An 18025-nucleotide genomic window follows, 5' to 3' on the forward strand; every position below is an offset into this window, starting at 1 on the left:
AGTGCCTGGCACTCGGGAAGCATTCACCGAATATTTATGTAATGAATTAAAGGGATGAGGTGGGAAAAGGTCAGACTGAGACGCACAGTGGTACTGAAGTAGAATGTGTGTGGGTATGACTGCTAGGGGTGGAGATGGGAACAGATTGAGGCAAGCAAGTGAAGGGATGGCTTTGATTAAAAAGGGTTTTGGTCAAATGTCTTGATCAGAGCATTGTGACAACCAGAGAAGAAATTTGACATATGTGTTAAGGGAAACAGAGAGTACACAAGTTAGATACTGAAGCCCCAGTATTCTGGCCACCTGATGCGAAGAGCCGACTCATTGGAAAAGACTCTTATACTGGGCAAGATTGAAGGCAGGAGGAGAAGGGAGCAACTGAGGATGAGTTGGTTGGATGGCACCACTGACTCGATGGACATGAGTTTGAGCAAGCTCTGGGAGACAGTGAAGGACAGGGAAGCCTGGCGTGCTGCAGTGCATGGGGTCGCAGAGTCAGACATGACTGAGTGACTGAACAACAACAGGTTAGCAAGCTGTTGTATCAAAGGCCCATCTAAGATGGATCTTTGTTTTTGATTAAAAGCTCAAACCAGCTTAAGGAATTTGGGGGCTCACACAGCTGAACAATCCAAGAGCAAATGTGGCTTCAGGCATGGCTTTACCTGGGACTCAAATGATGTCAAGAGACCCCTTTTTCTTTCTCTCCATTTCTTGGAATTGTTTCTTCAGTTGTCAGCATTATCTTCAGGCCCTGTATCCTGTCTCTCCAAAGTCCCTGGGAAGTTCTCACAGCTTTTCATTGCTTCTAATGAAGTCGCATGCTCATCACTCAAGCATCCATGCTTTAGTCTGGGGATGAAAGACTCATTGATTTAGGTGAGGGCACACCTCACCCTCAAGCTGAAGGTTGGGGAGCAGTTAGTTTTCCAGAGGGAACTTGCAGTATGACTGTCAGGGAAATGAAAGCTGGTAATGGCTAACAGATGAGAACTCCAAGGGGATAATGAGGGCTCAAACTTGGATCATTGCAGCTGGAATGGAAAAGAGAGGGAAGAAGTAACAGGCATCTTGGAGATGAAATCGAGTGGGTTTCCTGTCTCTGAACGTGGAGGGGAAAGGACACAGAGAAGCTTGAATCCAACCCAGCTTTTTAGCTTGTGTGACTAGGGTTTGGCAATGTCATTAATGAAGATTCAGAATGAAGTAGGAAGAACAGATTTATGAAAGGAGGAAAACATTTTGTTACTTTCTCATCCCTGTTCTTCTTAATAAAATTGTTTCCAGCTTCTTAGAGTTAAGATGAATTGAGTTCTGCAAGAGGCAGGAGGCAAGTTCTTCCACCAACCACTTATTCTCAGAAGACTTGTCCCCACATTTAAGAGTCTTGTCTCCGAGCTCACATGTGAGAGAATCAGAATGAAAATGTATTTTCCCTCAATAGTTGAAATTTCCTTTGGTTGAGCATCTACAGAGTAGAAAACCATTGGAGCCAAGTTCAATCTTGCTTTCTAGAAAAGTCCTACATGAGTGATTTAGGATTGGAAGGCCGTCCTCTCATGCCCTGAGGATTAAGCTTAGAGAAACACATGATGCTCATCTATAACATTCTAGAGCATGCTTCATCCCACTGTGAAGCAAAAACTCTTAATTGTTGATAGACCAGGATGCAAGAAACAAGTGGAAGCAGGCACTGAATGGCAAAGTGACGTCTGCAAATGTAGTAGCAGCATTTTTTGAGTGTCTGCTATCTGCCAGGTGGTGTTTCTAAGTTCTCAACGTGCAATGCATCCTTTACATCACCATGTCAATCAGCCCTTTTGGTGAGTCCTCTTACTGTCTCTAGTTTCCAGATGAGAACACTGAGGCCTGGAAAGGTTAGATCCATTGCCCAAAGCCCAACAGCCATATACTGGAACTCAGACACAAGCAGCCTCTGGCTGCAGGGTCTGTGCCCAATAAACTAATCGTATGTTCCAGAACCACCCAAGACAGTCCTCATTTCTGCCTGTTGTCTTGGCATAGTTATAAATATGAACTCTAGAAAGTGTCCCCATTTGGACAAGAAGTTATAAACACTAGTCCTCTTAACCACGATATTTTGCTCATTCAAAGTCAAGAAAATCGAGTCCAAGCAACAGAGGGTTCCAAGTGGTTAGGGTCTATCTCCAGTCACGAGTGGAGTGACAATTCACCCCACTTGAATTGAATTGAGTAGTGAATATGAAACTGAAGTGAAAGTGTTATTTGCTCAGCCATGTCCAACTGTTTGTGACCCCCTGGACTGTACCTCTATCCATGGAATTCTCCAGGCGAGAATATTGGAGTGGGTTGCCATTCCCTTCTCCAGTGGATCTTCCCAACCCTGGGATTTAACCCAAGTCTCCTGCATTGCAGGCACATTCTTTACAGTAAGTCTGAGCGACCAGGAAGCCCAGTGAGTATGACTCTCTGGTAATCATCCAGTTTGTTCTAAGAATGAAACTGGCTGCATGGATTGGTGTAGATTTGGTTTTAACCAACAAATCCCTCTGTTCTCTTATAACTTTTGTTGTCTGTGCGACCCCATAGACTGTAGATAACTTTTGAGGCATCCTTTTAGACGCTACTGTCAGCCTGCCGGTAACCACAGTTCACCTCTTGCTGGAGCGGTTTTATTTATGCCTCGACACTTGGTCCGTGCAGGTTCCCCCGGATCTGCAGAATGAAGTGCTGATCAGCCTGTTAGAGACCGATCCGGATGTGGTGGATTATCTACTCAGAAGGAAGGCCTCCCAGTCTTCGTGAGTATGCTTGTTTTCCCATCTTCTCAAATCATCCTGGGGATGTCTATTTCCGTTTCCAAAGAATTAGAAAAGTTTACATAACTCCACGCAGGGTGACTTGAGTGGAATTTTGGTGACTTCCTGGCAAATCTGATCTGTCCCCCTAAAAAGAAAATCCTTGTCTTACCAATTGACTTGTCAAATTACAAAGTGCCTTTGGGGATTTTTCTGCTTCATTTTTTGTCTTTTTCCAGCCCCTTGAGACTGTGTTTACCAGAAAAAAAAAGAAAAAGCCACTAAATCACACTGGCAGGAAGTGCAGGAACTGACAGTGATATGCATCAGTGATTCCACTTCTACAGTCCTTAAAACTGTGCTTAGCAGCCCCCAAGGATGCGCCTGGATGCATCTTACCTGTGTAACTCACCAGCGGGACAGGTGCATCACCAAACCACAGGACAGGCCTCAGCCAAGGCCTAGGTGGCCATTTGAAATGAGACATGTTCACCCTCTCGACTTGCCCACTCTTTATAGCTAGCATCCTTTTGATAGAAACGCACACTGGTCTCCACAGGCCCCCATGTTTGCAATGAGGAAAATACAAGCCTCCCTGTAGGCTATGGTTTGCCACCATTTTTTCCCCCAAAGGAGAAGCACTGAATTTTTCCTGCTGGTTAGATTTTATGATTTCTCTTCACCATTGGCTATAGAGGCAGAGTGTATGGAGGGCGCCAAACATTTAACAAAGCCAGTTAAGGGGACAATATTGCATCATGAACCAGGAACGATGTTGCCATCAAGGCACCAAACCCTAAATTTGTGACAGGAAAAGTTGTGATCCTTTGTGAAAGTATCATTTATGCTGTGCTTTTTAATCTACTGAATTTCAACAATTCTAAGACACATTTCCCCCCAGGTTTTATAATCCTTGAAATTAAGATTAATCTTTTTTTATTAATTTTTTATTGGAGTATGGTTGCTTTACAATGTTGTGTTAGTTTCAGGTGTACAGCAAAGTGAATCAGTTACACATATACACATATCCCCTCTTTTTCAGACTCTTTTCCCATATAGGTCATTACAGAGTATTGAGTAGAGTTCCCTGTGCTATACAGTAGGTTCTTATTTGTTATCTATTTTACACATAGTAGTGTGTATATGTCAATTCCAATCTCCCAATCCACCCCAGCCCTTCCCCTCCTTGGTATCCATAAGTTTGAGATTAATGTTATAATTAGTGACATGTCTTCATAGCATTTTCTCTCTTAGTCATACATAAATACTGTAATGGTCTGTCTTATTCAGTGGTATCTTGGAAAGATGGACATGCATTAAATTGTTCTTTTACACTGATGTTGAATTTGATGTACTAATTTTCATTTAAAACTATTTCAAATGCTTAAAAATTATGTTCTTTACAGAAACTTGGTGGAAAGAAATTGCACATTGTTCAGGCCTCCTTCTTTTCTGGGTCATTACGTTCATAACCCTGCTCAGTTCAGTTTCACTCTATGTCCTATAGAGCAGTGAAGAATTTTTAAGTGGATCATCCTTTCAAGAGCACTTTTTAAAATCCATTTCTATGCAAATCATTATCAAGATAATTTCTGCTTCAAGTAAGACATTCTGCCTAGATTCAAGCCCTAAGAGCAAGGGAGAATAAAAATTAATTCAAATTATATACATGGGCTAGCATTTCATGGTCTTACTTTTCATATCAGAAAATCAGTCTTTCTTAAATTTTCCTGAGATACCTAGCTATCATCAAGGTGTAGATTCTAATTTAAACTAACACAGGGCTTTTCTTCGCAGTAGATCTTGTGCGACCAGAATTTAAAGGAACTTACTTATTTCCTTCCCCTGCAAGAGAACAGACATTGTGGCCTTCTCTCTGTGAATCCCGCGTCAAGCTGCCTTTAAACCACTTCTCTGTGGAAAAGCTAGAAAACACACACCTAAAAAAAACACTGATTTTTGACTTGCCGAATTTCTTGCTTTTACATGGCATTTAAAAGTACATGAATATTATACGTTGAAGAATAGGTGATAGAAGTTATTTCTGTGTGGTTTTCAAGTACACTCTTTGCATATAAACACCAATAAATGGGCCTTTCTTTCTCTGATCTTAGGAAAAGGAGGAATCATATTAAGCCCATCCCAAGCTGTAGAGTGGTTTGGCCTCTTCTGTTGCCTGTCCCCATAGGAACAAGAATCGCAAGGCCTAGGCAAGCTGACCCTATTCCAAGATGTTGGGTGAGTGACAGGGCTTCAAGGAAAGGGAGGTGAGCTCACAGGAGCATGGAAGATGGCAGAGACGAGTGCCATGGAACAGAAATCTTTGGGAGAAGACCGGCTAAGTAAGAAGTGAGTGTCTAGTTTTTCCCTCTGGATACAGGTCAGACAGCAGCTCAGAAGGGTGATAATGCTGCCAGGAAATGAAAATACATACATTAACAAATAAATATGGATTTTTAATGGCCATTTGAGGCTTGCAAGTCCTAACCCTCGAGCTGTAGATAGTCTCTGCAGGCTTTAAAGCGTGCTTCTCCACTTAACTGTGCATCTGGGTCGCCAGGAGTTCTTGTTGAAAAACTCTCTGAATCACTCTGTCTGGGGAGGGAGCCTGAGAAACTGCATTTTTAACAGACCCTCAGATGGAACTGTGATATGGCTGGGCCATGGTGCACACTTTGAGGAGCAAAAGCTTAAAATCTCAAGGCAATTTTTTTTTTCAATTTTTTTGAAGTATAGTTGAATTACAACATTGTGTTAATTTCTGCCATACCACAAAGTGATTCTGTTGTGCACATATGTACATATATATATGTATACACATATATATACATTCATTTTTTAGATTCTTTTCCAACATGGTTTATCACAAGATACTGAGTATAGCTCCCCGTGCTCTACAGTAGGACCTTCTTGTTTATCCATCCTATTTATAAAAGCTCACATCTTTAAGAGCTTGCAGGTTTGTTGAAGTAGGCCTCCAAGGGACAAATGGTATGTGCTGGGTCCCTGGTTCTCAGCCTTGTCTCCCCATTTGAATCACCTGGGGAACCTGAAGAATACCTCCACCTGGGTGCCCCCCCTAGAGATTCGGATTCACTTATTCTGGGGTGCAGTCTGGACACCGGGATTTTCAAAGCCCTCATGTGATTCTCTCTCAAGTGGCCAGGCTAAGAACTGCCAGCTGAGAGCTGCCCCAGTAGATACTACATATTTCCTGTCATCCAGAGAGTTGAGGTTAGGTGATTTGTTACATTCCAAAGGGGGCTCTGTGTTGACAGAGATGGCAACCAGTGCTCCAGACCATAAATCCACATGAACTTTGGAGAAGAGAAAGAAATGTTTCCTGCTGTCTCATGGATAGCTTCTGAGAAGAGCAAGGATTTGAAGGGAACTTTGTAGGGCTGGAGAGGTTGTCAATAGGCCTGGATGTTTGGGGAGCTTGAACCAGGGCCTGGTCATAAAAGTAAATATGTCAGCTGGCTGGGGACACAGTAAAAAAAGCTGGCCAGCACAGAGGGCAGAAGCCCTTAAATGGCAAGCTTAGTGGTGATGCCTAAACCAAGAAGCAGTGGCGAAGAATTAGTGATGAGAGATCGTGGTCATGATAGATTACAGAGCTGACAAATTGCAGGACCCCAGTGCTGGCAACACTGGCATGCCAATTACCCATCAATAGCACACGCTTATATGATACAAAATGCTGGTCATGAGGTTTGAATTCAGAGCCAGATTGCCTGAGTCCAGATCCCATTTCCACTTCTAGTTAGCTGTGCTGTCTTGGGTAAATCAATTTCCTCATCTGTAAACTAGAGATAAAAAGTCATACTGGGATGAGGACTTCCCTGGCAGTCCAGTGGTTAAGACTCTGCACGTACAATACAGGGGGGTGCAGGTTCGATCCCTGGTCAGGGAACTAAGATCTCACATGCCATGCGGCCCAAAAAAAAAATAAAGAGGAAAAAGTCGTACTAACTTTATAGTTATTTGGCTATTAGTATCTGGCTTTAAATAAATGCTTAGTATTCGTTAATGATCATTATCACATTGCTTGGCATTTCATCATTCTGTTCATTTATAACTACTTACCAAATTAGGAGTTGGTAAGTATGTGTAAGTAGTTTTAAATGGGGTGCCACTAGATTCTGCCTTGCTGTCCATGAGACAGTAACTTACGAAGGCAACATGGCATGAGAGAACCCATCCGTGTTAAGTTGTGGCACTCTGGGAAAAGGCAAAGCCCACCTGATCTAACTGGCATCGGGATGGTGGCATGGTTCTAGAATAGAAAGAGGGGTGAGGACGAAAGGCACCGAAGTTGGGAAAGTGACCTGATCGCGTCAGGTCAGGTAGAGTTTGAAACGGACAGGAAGCGGTTCCGTTTGCAGGTCATGAGGTGGAGGACCTGGATAAGCTGTGTGCAATGGAAATGGACAGAACTCTTGTTCTGAAGATTTTATTTAGTGAAAACTCAGCTACAAGGGCTATAAAATGCAAGAATGGAAAGGATTTTCAGGAAGACCACAGAGTGGAAAGCAACAGTAACTTCTAAAATGAACTCTGTAAGTGCACTGATATGCACGAGCTCCCTTGTTATTCTCTTCCTACTCTTTGATTTATTTCCTGAAGCTTCTGTTCTGTGCCATCAATTCACATACCTAAATAAGGTTTTAGGTTCCTGTGCCCCACGTGGAAACTGCATAAGATTTTATTTGGAGTGGACAAGTAAATTTTCAAAAGAGTGTCAAACCAAGAACAAGAACATACTCATCATAATTTCTGTTTTGAAAGATGAAACATTTAGTAATAGTTGGGAATTTCATGCTTCCATTTGAGTTGTTTCCTCTTCTGTATGTGACAACTGAACTGGGGGAGTGAAAGGAGGATTCATTATTTTTCCTTGTGCTTGTCTACTTACATTTTTGGCTTCAACCAAAATGGAATGCCAAGAGGAGATTAGAAGAGATTTATATTACTAAAAAGGCAAGACTTCTAGTTTTTTAATTGCTTGTCTGGTATATTTATTGGAATTATATGCTCTTTTTTTCCAAAGATACTTAGAATAGATTTCCCCCCTCCTTGATTTAGGCATGTAAGGAAGTAGGGGATGAGAACAGAATCAAAGAAGACAAGGTGTGATAAACACAGGCATTTGCAACAGAACAGAGCAGGGCTGGGACTAGGGTGAGGAAAGTGAGGTGCCAGTTTTAAGGGTGTGCTAAAACAGTCATCAAAATGAACAACAATTAAATGTAGCAATTTTTAAAAACCAATGTCATTGCCAAAGATCTACAATGAACAAAATAGCAACAAAAATTTTAGGAGACCTGGGCAAGTTCTAATGTCTATCTCCTGGTGGGAGTGTGGATCCATGTCAGCTTCTCTTTGGAGCGGGCTGCCTTTGTCCCTAGGATTCTGCATAAGGGATGTTTTGCAGAAGTGAACATGATGAATGTGAAAATCTTCCATAAATCCAGAGTGGCTATGGCAGTGGATTCCTTTCCAATCACAATTAACAGCGTCAACGATGGTTATGTGCTTTGAGTTCCAACAGACGGAAGGTTTATCAGTTCACTGCTGAACCAATCATGAAACCAAAGCAAGTCTGAAATCCCCAAGGATGTTTCTTACTGGGGTCGCTCAGTCAGGGGCCGGGCCGGCCATTTCCGGTGATTGAACCGGAGTTTTCCGTCTGTCCACAGAACGCGTTCTGTGCCTCCGGCTGCAGTGCAGGCCTGCCCACAGTACCCTGCCAGCGTGTTTACACCCTGACCTGCAAGGACCAGCTAAGGGTGAGAAAGCAATTCGCTCTCCGTGTCCATCTCATGCCTGTTTGGTTGGCCAAGACTGGCCATGCATGCTGTGGATGGTCCCGAGGCTTTCAGGGCTCATGGGAAAGCTCTCCAGTCATGGAGGCAAACCCATGTCAACTGGCAGTGTATCCACTCAGCATTCCCCACCTCAATCCATGAAATTCCAACACCTAGAGAGACAGAACACCATGTGCCTCTCAACGATGTCTCACTGCTTAGAGTAAATATTTTCTATACATAAACACATGAATATTTTAGCCCTTTACTTGGAGCGCTGAACTTAAAATTGTCTTCCAAGAGGTGAATTAGCTTAGAGGCAAATCTTAGAGAAGATATCAGTGACAGCTTGTCTCATTTTTTTCAAAGATACTCACAGGGAAGGTCCTGGATTTGTTTCCAGTTGATTTAATGATAAAGCAATGGAGTGACACTAAAATTTTTGAAAACTCTGAACTCCCAATATTATAGTGAGACTTCTGAGGAATAAATATAATCATTTTATTTCATTAATTGGTGGGCTCTCGTGTGGAAAGACAAGTCTTCCCAGGTGGCCCAGTGGTAAAGAATCTGCTGGCCAGTGCAGGAGACGCAGGTTTGATCCATGGACTGGATCCCGGGGGACTGGATCCCCCGGGAAGAGGAAATGGCAACCCACTCCAGTATTCTTGCCTGGAGAATTCCATGGACAGAGGAGCCTGGAGGGCTACAGACCATGGGGTCTCAGAGAGTCAGACACGACTGAGCGCATATGCACACGTGTAGAAAGACAACCCTTGGGCGTGGGTTCTTGGGCAAATTTGGCCACCACCTTACTGACCTCTGCTGAGAAATTAAAATGATAAATAGGAAATACTTTAAACATATAAAAGAGCCACCAACTGTAAGCATAAAACAAGGCATTTTACTATTGATTTTGAATACTTTTAAACTATACAGTCCAGGGAATTCTCCAGGCCAGACTACTGGAGTGGGTAGCCTTTCCCTTCTCCAGGGTAACTTCCCAACCCAGGGATCAAATCCAGGCCTGCTGTGTTGCAGGCAGATCCTTAACCAGCTGAGCCACAAGGTAAGCCCAAGAATACTGGAGTGGGTAGCCTATCCATTCTCCAGAGGATCTTCCCGACCCAGGAATCGAACCGGGGTCTCCTGCCTTGCAGGAGGATTCTTTACCAGCTAAGCTATCAGGGAAGCCCATGATTTTAAACAGTATCTATCAAATACATTTTCAGAGTCTCGGCCCCATGCAACGTCAGCATCCCCTCATTTCTTTCGGTCCTCTCTTGACGTGTGATCAGAGTTGTTAACAGTAACTTCATCCAGTTGCTGCCACACAATGAATTCTATATACATGTCAACTTATGTGCTTCTGCCAGGCCAAGGGGTTGCTTCACATAAGAGGCTACCCAAGCTGTTCACCATGTGCACTCAACCTGCATCAGCTTCCATGGCTAGGTATACTGGCTGGGGAAAGAGGGATTCCCCACCTGCCCATGTTCCTGGGAGTGACCCCAGCCCCACTGAGGAGGTCCATGGGCTGTGTCTGCCGCTTTCGCCTCCACCCCCAGGGATTAGCTCTGGCCTCCTCCTCCGGTTTCTCCCTCATGGGGGCTACAGCTCTGGTGAGCTCGGTGGCTTGACTTGGAGAATGACACTGAAGAGCAGAGAAAGGCAGCTTGGCCCCTCCTGCCCCCTCCCCTTATCATGTTCTGATCCATAACCAGATGGCATTCAGTGATCTGGCTCCTGCAGGCTGGAGCTGGCTGTGATGGGCACGCTCTCTTCTCTAATCCACTGTAGCCCTGCCAGCTTGAAGTCAGAACCAGCCCATTGCCCCCACTGCCAGCCGGGGCTGAGGCTGTGGCCAGTACCTGTGATCTCTCTGCTGACTTGCCTCCGAGGAGATAGATCCATAGCCCACGGTCACATCTATGGGGTGAGGGAGGGCAGGTAGGCTTGGTATCTCAGGTTTGGTATCTGACTTCTCTCAAGTATCAAAATTATCTGGAGGGCTTTTAAAGCCCTGCACCCAGAGGTTCCCTTTCAGTCCTCAGAAGCAGCACCCATTTGGCTTAATGATCTGTTGTCACCATCTTGAAATTCTAGTCATTATTCTCACTGTGGGGCCCTGCGGGTTCATTTGGCCCTGGGCCCTGCTTGTGATTGCCAGTCCCCTCGGGAGATCCAAAGGGCAGCCTGCGAATTCGCATTTCCAACCAGTGATGCATTTCCCAGATGATGGGGACGCTGCCATGTCCAAAGTGCTGTCAGAAGTACTGTCCCTGGTACTTGAGATGTTCAAGAAATTTCTTTCATGGGGTGTTCTTCCTGATGCACGTTAACTGTTGACTGAATCTGCAACTTACGTTTTGCTCTATATATTCTTTTCTGTATGTTTTGTAAGACAGATGAGCAAGATATGAGACCAAACCATTGTGGTCTCCATGAGCTACAATATGACCTTTCCAAAACTCTCTTCCTGTTGTAAGGGGGCCCAAAAGCAGCTGTGGCCCTGATAGATGTTTTAATTTGGCAAAGGAATTGACTAGGCTCTCTTTAAAACAGGTCATAAAAGCAGGTTTTATGTGCCCACTCTTATTGAAATAACACTGTGACTTATTCCGAGTAGACATAAGACACTTTCATTAATGAATGGAAAAATGTCAACTAAACAGGGAAAAACAACTGAAGTTAGCCCGGCAATTTGATGTCTAGCCCCGGTCAGAATGTAGAACCCAGATTCTGAGCTGAGCTCTGTGTGGCTTCCAGTTCAACACACTTGTATTTGCTCATTCTCACAGTGGAGTGTCCCCAGTGAGAGTCAAACCCCATGATGACAGACAAGGGTCCGTTTGTTTTGTCCTGTGTTCCCTCCATAGAATCAGAGAGAGTTTTCCCCTTTAATTAAATGATGGCAGTTAAATCGTTTTTTTCTCCACTTTCCAGCAGAAGTAGTAAGTTCCTTTTATTTTTCCTTCATTCATTGAAAGCCTAAAGTTTCTGGAAAACCATCCTCGTGGGTTGTCCTCTGGCTCTTTCCCATAAGGTCATCAGTCATTGGTTTAAAGAGGAGGCAAGGAAAGGACTGTTTATTCCATGTGGGTAAGAAATTCCCTCAGCAGAAAGTGCTTGGGGCCCTAACTGCCTCGGTGACAGGGAAAGCTTGTCACAGCTGAGTTGCCTTCCCCTGTCAGTAAGCCCGGCCCGAGCCCCCAGTGAAGCTGGACCCCCTGACAGCATCCTTTCTCCTCCTGCATACACAGAACCCTTAGATTAAGAAGGGCTTGCTCAGGCATGGGGTTACCTTCTATAAGATCACCAAGGATTTGTCTTGAAAAATTAATTCAAAAGAAAGTAAAGACCAGAGAAGTGAAGTGGGGTGAGGGGTGGGGGGGCAGCAGAAGCAGGTTTGGGAACTTTTAATCAATCTGTGATCATTTCCCTTTAAGATGTTGTCAGGGCCACTGTTTTGAGGAAAGTAGAAAATACAGATGTTCCCAGGTAAGACTTCAAACAGTCTTGTCATGTTCCTGATGTTCTTGTTTTCCTGTTCGGCTCACATTTTCCCCATTATTTCTGTTGCTGTGACAGCTCATGCTCATATAAAACTTAATGGACATGCTCATTAGTACGCTTTACATCAATTTGTAAAAGCACGCATGCCTTGTAGAATCCTTTTAGGTGTATTTAAATACCATGGATTCCAGTGACGGTCATATCTTTTTAGCCACCATTTTATCCATAAAACAGTTATTCCCACCACCACCACCATCATCATCATTGTCAGGAAGGATGGATTGATTAACATTAGTATTTGGGTGAAAGGAGAAAAGGTGTCCATAAACTGCATGTAACGTTTCACTCATAGTTTTGTCTGAATTATTTTTAATTCAGGATATTGAGGAAAGTTAAAGAGTTATCTACAGTTTTCCCTATTTAACAGATAGCGAGCATCAGATTTTAATTTTTAAATGGAAACAGGGATTGAGGCAACAGGCATTTCAGCGACGCACCTTGAAGGGTTTTGTCACTTCGCCCTGCCGTTTCCTGTGACATCCGTTGGGTTTTGCTGCCATCTGCTGGCCATTTCATAGAAACGCTTTCACCTGATTGACATAGGAGTCTTGGAACCTTGCTCAGAAACTCTTTTTTGTTTCAGCCCCTGTGTCCACACATTCTCCTGCCGTCATTTGTAAACCTGTCCACTGGTTTGAATCTGGTCTCTCATTGCTAACACACTCACACACCTGTAATTGTCTCCTTGTGCCAGAAGCCCTGACATGCTGAGGTCGGAAGTCTCCTTTTCCATGGGAGGAAGGCACTCGTCCACAGACTCCAACAAGGCCTCCAGCGGAGACCTCTCCCCTTATGACAACAACTCCCCTGTGCTGTCTGAGCGTTCCCTGCTGGCTATGCAAGAAGACGTGGTGCCGGGGGGCTCAGAGAAGCTTTACAAAGGGCCGGAGCCGTGTGCACGCCGGGTGGGCCACTTGCCCTCCTCGAAGTCGAGGGAGAGTTCTCCTGGACCAAGGCTTGGCAAAGGTAATTCATCCAGTCCCTCTGATTGCACCTGTGGCCTGGTGTGGGCGCTTTGGACCTAGTCTCCAACCCTTCCTTGTTTCATGTTTCTCTAATTCAATGAGCATTTACTGAGGACCTGCCGAACACTCATCCTGGGTCTGAGTCCCTGCACACCCAGCTAGGTGGGAAGCAGTCTCCAGCTCAGTGAGCCCCAGACAGTCCCAGCTGACTCTCCCCTCCAGCATCCGAGGAACTTGCTGGCTCCTGGCCTGTGGGCTTGGGTACATATCTTTTAGTCTAAGATGGCACCCCGCCATTGCTGTTACTTTTATACAGAGAACAAGCTGAACTCACTATATAAGGAGCAGGCATGTTCCAAATAAGTCTCCATGGCAATGATGACTTTTAGGCAAAAGAAGATTTCCATGGTCAAAACATTTGGGAAAGCCTGAGTTAACCAAGTGAACTGTTTCTCTGCTGTACAAGTTCTCAAAAATCTTTACATTGCTAGCAGGCACCATGAATTTCCACCATGGGAGGGAGGGGTTGGTTTGCAGCTTTTCTCAAATGGATTTGACCACTGAATGTTCAATTTTGTACTCCCCCTCCACAGAACAATTCCTCAGGGTCAGGACTCGCAGGACACTTTTAAACTGATCACTGGAAGACACAATACAAATTCTTGCTGCTGTATCACAAATATATAGTTTTCTCTGAAGAGTCACTCTGAAAGGGCTCCCTTTTTTTGGTGCTTTTAATCACAGCAGCTTTATTTTTATTTCACAAGTATTCCTTTCAAAAATTTCTTTTAATTTACAGTGAAAACAGTAGTTGGTATTTCCATCAGGCATAACATTTCTTTTTAAAACGTAAAAGTACTTGCCTCATCCGTGAAATGGACTCAGGGACATCTCTTCAGGATTAAATGAGAGAATGAACACATATGAACTGCTGAACACAGGGAAGCACCAGTAGACATTTGCTTCTAGAAATAGTCATTATCATCACGTTGCCGAATTTGTTTGTTTAGATGCTAAGTCGTGTCTGACTCTTTGTGACCTCACAGACTGTAGCCCGCCAGGCTCCTCTGTCCATGGAATTTTCCAGGCAAGAGTACTGGAGTGGGCTGTCATTTCCTTCTCCAGGGGATCTTCCTGACCCAGGGATTGAACCCATGTCTCCTGCATTGGCAGGCGGGTTCTTTACCACTGAGATGCTCTTAGGTTTCAGGATTGTAGTAAGGATTAAATGAGATGGTGGGAACACCTAAGATAGAACCTTAGGCTGTAAATATTTACAAACGGATTAGGGAGGGTGTATGAATAAACACATGTAGGACTGTGACTGCTGATGCCACAGAGGAGTATTCCGTAGGCAAGATAAACAAACTATAACCATTGTTCCTCTGTCTCTATGTTGATGCGGTTGAAGCTGTTGTCACCCATGACAACTCTACTCATTTCCTAGGGCTGCCATAACAAGTGAACACAAACTTAGTGATTTAAAACAAAAATTTATTATCATACAGTTCTGGGCGTCAGAAATCTAAAATGGGTCCACAGGACTGTGTTCCTTCTGGAGACTCTAGGGAACAATCTGTTTCCTTGCCTTTTCCAGCTTCTGAGGCTGCCTGCATGCCTTGGTTCATGGCCCTTTCCTCCATCTTTAAAGCCAGCAACATAGCATCTTCTATCTTACTTCCCTCTTATAAAGACCTTTGTGATTACACTGGGCTCACACAGATAATCCAGGATCATCTCCTCATTCCAAAATCCAGAACTTAGGCACACCTGCAAGACCCTTTTCACTATAACATCTTCACAGATTTTGGGGATCATGACTTACTCTGTCTACCACAGCCATCACAGAGAAAGAGCCTTTTCGTGAATCCCAAATGGAATAGGCCTCTTAGAAGGCAGGTCTGCATCATATTCTGTCTTGTATCCATCACAATCTCGAATACAATACTTCGAGTAGAAGAGGTGTCATAAAAATATTTATTGATTTATTTTTAATCTTCAGTTTTCATTTGGAGTTACATACCTTTCTTTTACACTTCTTCCTAGATATGGCAGAGGAGGCTTTCAATATCTGGGGAACTTGGCATTCAACGTTAAAAAGTGGATCCAAAGACCCAGGAATGACAGGTAAAGGATTATATTTTCAAACTAATATTGCGCTTACTTTTAAAGTTAATTTTCTTTGCTTTTCACCTTACTATCATCATATTACATGCTTCTCAGATATTATTTGAAAAATGCTGTGTTGACGTAGGGGGAATATTCACAAGCTAAAAGTTGAGTGTTATATTTTATTTGGGGGGAATTTTTAGGACTCCAAGCTGGGGAGACTTGGAGTAGTGTGAGAGAACTGCTCTGAGGAGGCAAGGGAAGGAGCCAGGTTATATAGACATTTGCAACAAAGGGCAGGTAGTCTGAGTGTCAACAGATTATTGTTAATTAAAGGAAAACCAGATATCTCAAGTTAAGGAATTTAGCACTTTTCTCTGCCTGGGAAGATGCAAGAGCCTGGGCTCACTGAAATCATTCCTTTGATCTGCACCTCAGCTACCTGGGGCCAGTATCCTGTATTTTCATGTCCTGAGCTTCTTCAGGGCTCACCACAGGGAGTGGCTGCAGGAAGTGGCCACCATCTGATGGCTGCTAGATGACAGGTATTCTTTTTTTTTCCTGAGTTTCTTCAGGGTGGCTCACATTGGAAGGCTGCAATCACTGAGGGCTGTGACATCCTTGTTTACTGATATGGCAGGAAATATCCCATTTCCCAGCTGGAAATAGGGGAAAAGGAGATAAAGCTATACCTTTCCACCAAAGTACATCAATCTTTGACTTTCTTTCATTTGCAAGAGTTTTTAAAGATAGTTATAATCATTCTGACTGTATGCCTTTATATGATTTGTCTACCTTTCATTCTCCAGTTATTTTCCATTATTGTCGTTAAGGGCTGTGTAGTATTTTGGATGCATATTCATAGTTTATAGCCCAGTGTTGGGACCACTGAGTTGTTTCCATTTTTTTAGTGATGTTGCAATAAGTTAATGTCAGGGACATCTTTTATGTACTTTTTGGATTTTGTATTTTAAATTGTAAAAAGAGTTCACAAAATTTTAGAAAGCCAGTTATAAATCTGAAATAGGAAAGTGGGAAAATAGGAAAATTCCTTGGTGGTCCAGTAGTTAGGTCTCCGTGCTTCCACTTCTGGGGGCCTGGGTTCCATCTCTGGTTGGGGATATAAGATCCTGAAAGCTGTGTGATGCAGCCCCCCAAAAAAATACAAAACAGAATAAGAAAGTGGGTCAAAATATAATGAACCTATCCAAGAATTCAGAGGTATAGTCACTTCACATTGCATAGAGGATACAGTGGCTTGTGTTCCATAAGCCATAGTGGCAGTGCCATTTCATGGTACTGTCCATATCACTTTAATCTCATTGGTATTGCAAATCACTGGGTTTGCATTTGGGTTTCTTTAAAAAACAAAATTGTGTTTATTATTATCATTTGCCTGTATTTCTCACCAGTATTTTTCAATTTTTCTATTAATCAGCTGAATTTCACCCACAGATTATCCTTATGTCATTGGCTATTTATGTATACTAGTGTTTTTTAAATTGATTCTTGCAAACTCTTCTTATAATAAAGGCATTAACCCTTTGACCACATTGTTTGCCACTGATATTCCTTGCATTTTCTCCCTTTTTGCATATCTGGATACTTTTTTAATGTTTTACATGAGTAATTCTATCTCTTTTGTGTGAATTCTTTCACAAAATTAATCTTAACTTTTACTTAAGCATTGGCGAATTAGTCATCTATACACTTTTCTCTGTCACAATATTTCATTATTTTAACACTTAATTCTTTAATCCATCTGGAATATATGTTAATATATAATATGAGGGCTTCCCTGGCGGCTCAGACCGTACAGAATCCTCCTGCAATGCGGGAGAACTGGGTTCGATCCCTGGGTTGGGAAGATCCCCTGGAGGAGGGCATATAATATGAAGTGTGTGAATTGTTTTATTGTTTCCCTGTGTGTGTGTGTTCCCTTTTTCATTGTTTTGTAATACTTCCCATATTACATTTTTAAAGCATGGTGCATTTTTATTTTAATGGCCTCTACTCCAGTTTGAGTATTTGAGTATTGAGCCATTGTCTAAGTACATCTCCCCTTATCCCATGAGCTGCTTTTCTGTCTTTTCCCCCAAGGATAAATTATTCCAAGATATCCTACTCTGTTTTCCTTCTGCTGGTTCAAGTCTGATCTGTCCCTGTGTACATGTTTATATGCCCCTCTCCCCGCAAAATGATCTCCCTGCTTACTTTTTAAGAAATGAGAGAATAGGGCAAATCAACAGGAGACAGGCAGCCTAGGGACATATGCCCCAGGAGCTCCTCATTTGCTTGTGAAACACACTTTTTTTTGCTCTCCTTTCAATTTCCTGAAGAAAGTTGTATCAGTTAGGGAAGGTTACAAACATCCTCTAAATGTCAGTGGCTTAACCTTTCACAGGTTGATTTATCCTCACTACGCAGTCCAGTGTGGATTGTGCAGGGTAATGAGGGGTGGGAATACTCTGTTCCAGTCATGCAGGGGCTCAGCTCAAGTTTCATCTAGCCAGTGGCTCCCCCATCCTCAGAGGCCTCAGAGTCTTCCATGGTTGCTCCATTGTGGGCTAGAAGTTGAGGGAAGAGACCAAGTCCAGACAACTAGGAGTGCATTTGGTGTTTTTCCTACTAGACCAGGCCTAGAAATGGCTTCCATCACACCTCCACATTTGTCAGCCAGACCTTATATATGTGGCCCGCCTAACTGCAAGGGAGACTGGGAAATATCATCCAGGAAGGAAAGGGGATGATGGGTGAATAAGGAGCCAGCCTACCCCACAGTGGCAGG

General features: G+C 43.3%; 1 protein-coding gene across 7 annotated transcripts in view; it reads left to right on the forward strand.

Annotated features, from left to right (window-relative positions):
* Positions 1-18025, forward strand: part of ARHGAP6 (Rho GTPase activating protein 6) — a 790573-nt gene that overhangs the window by 520493 nt on the left and 252055 nt on the right. For 6 of the 7 annotated variants that reach the window (XM_045164531.1, XM_044937362.2, XM_025277134.3 and 3 more), the window contains exons 10-12: positions 2686-2783; positions 12858-13129; positions 15175-15255. In XM_045164531.1, the coding sequence (XP_045020466.1) occupies positions 2686-2783; positions 12858-13129; positions 15175-15255 (451 nt within the window). The remainder of the gene's footprint in view (positions 1-2685; positions 2784-12857; positions 13130-15174; positions 15256-18025) is intronic. The other variant, XM_025277133.3, reaches the window with a different exon arrangement.

Source organism: Bubalus bubalis, chromosome X (assembly GCF_019923935.1).
Source record: "Bubalus bubalis isolate 160015118507 breed Murrah chromosome X, NDDB_SH_1, whole genome shotgun sequence".
Taxonomy (NCBI): Eukaryota; Metazoa; Chordata; class Mammalia; order Artiodactyla; family Bovidae; genus Bubalus; species Bubalus bubalis.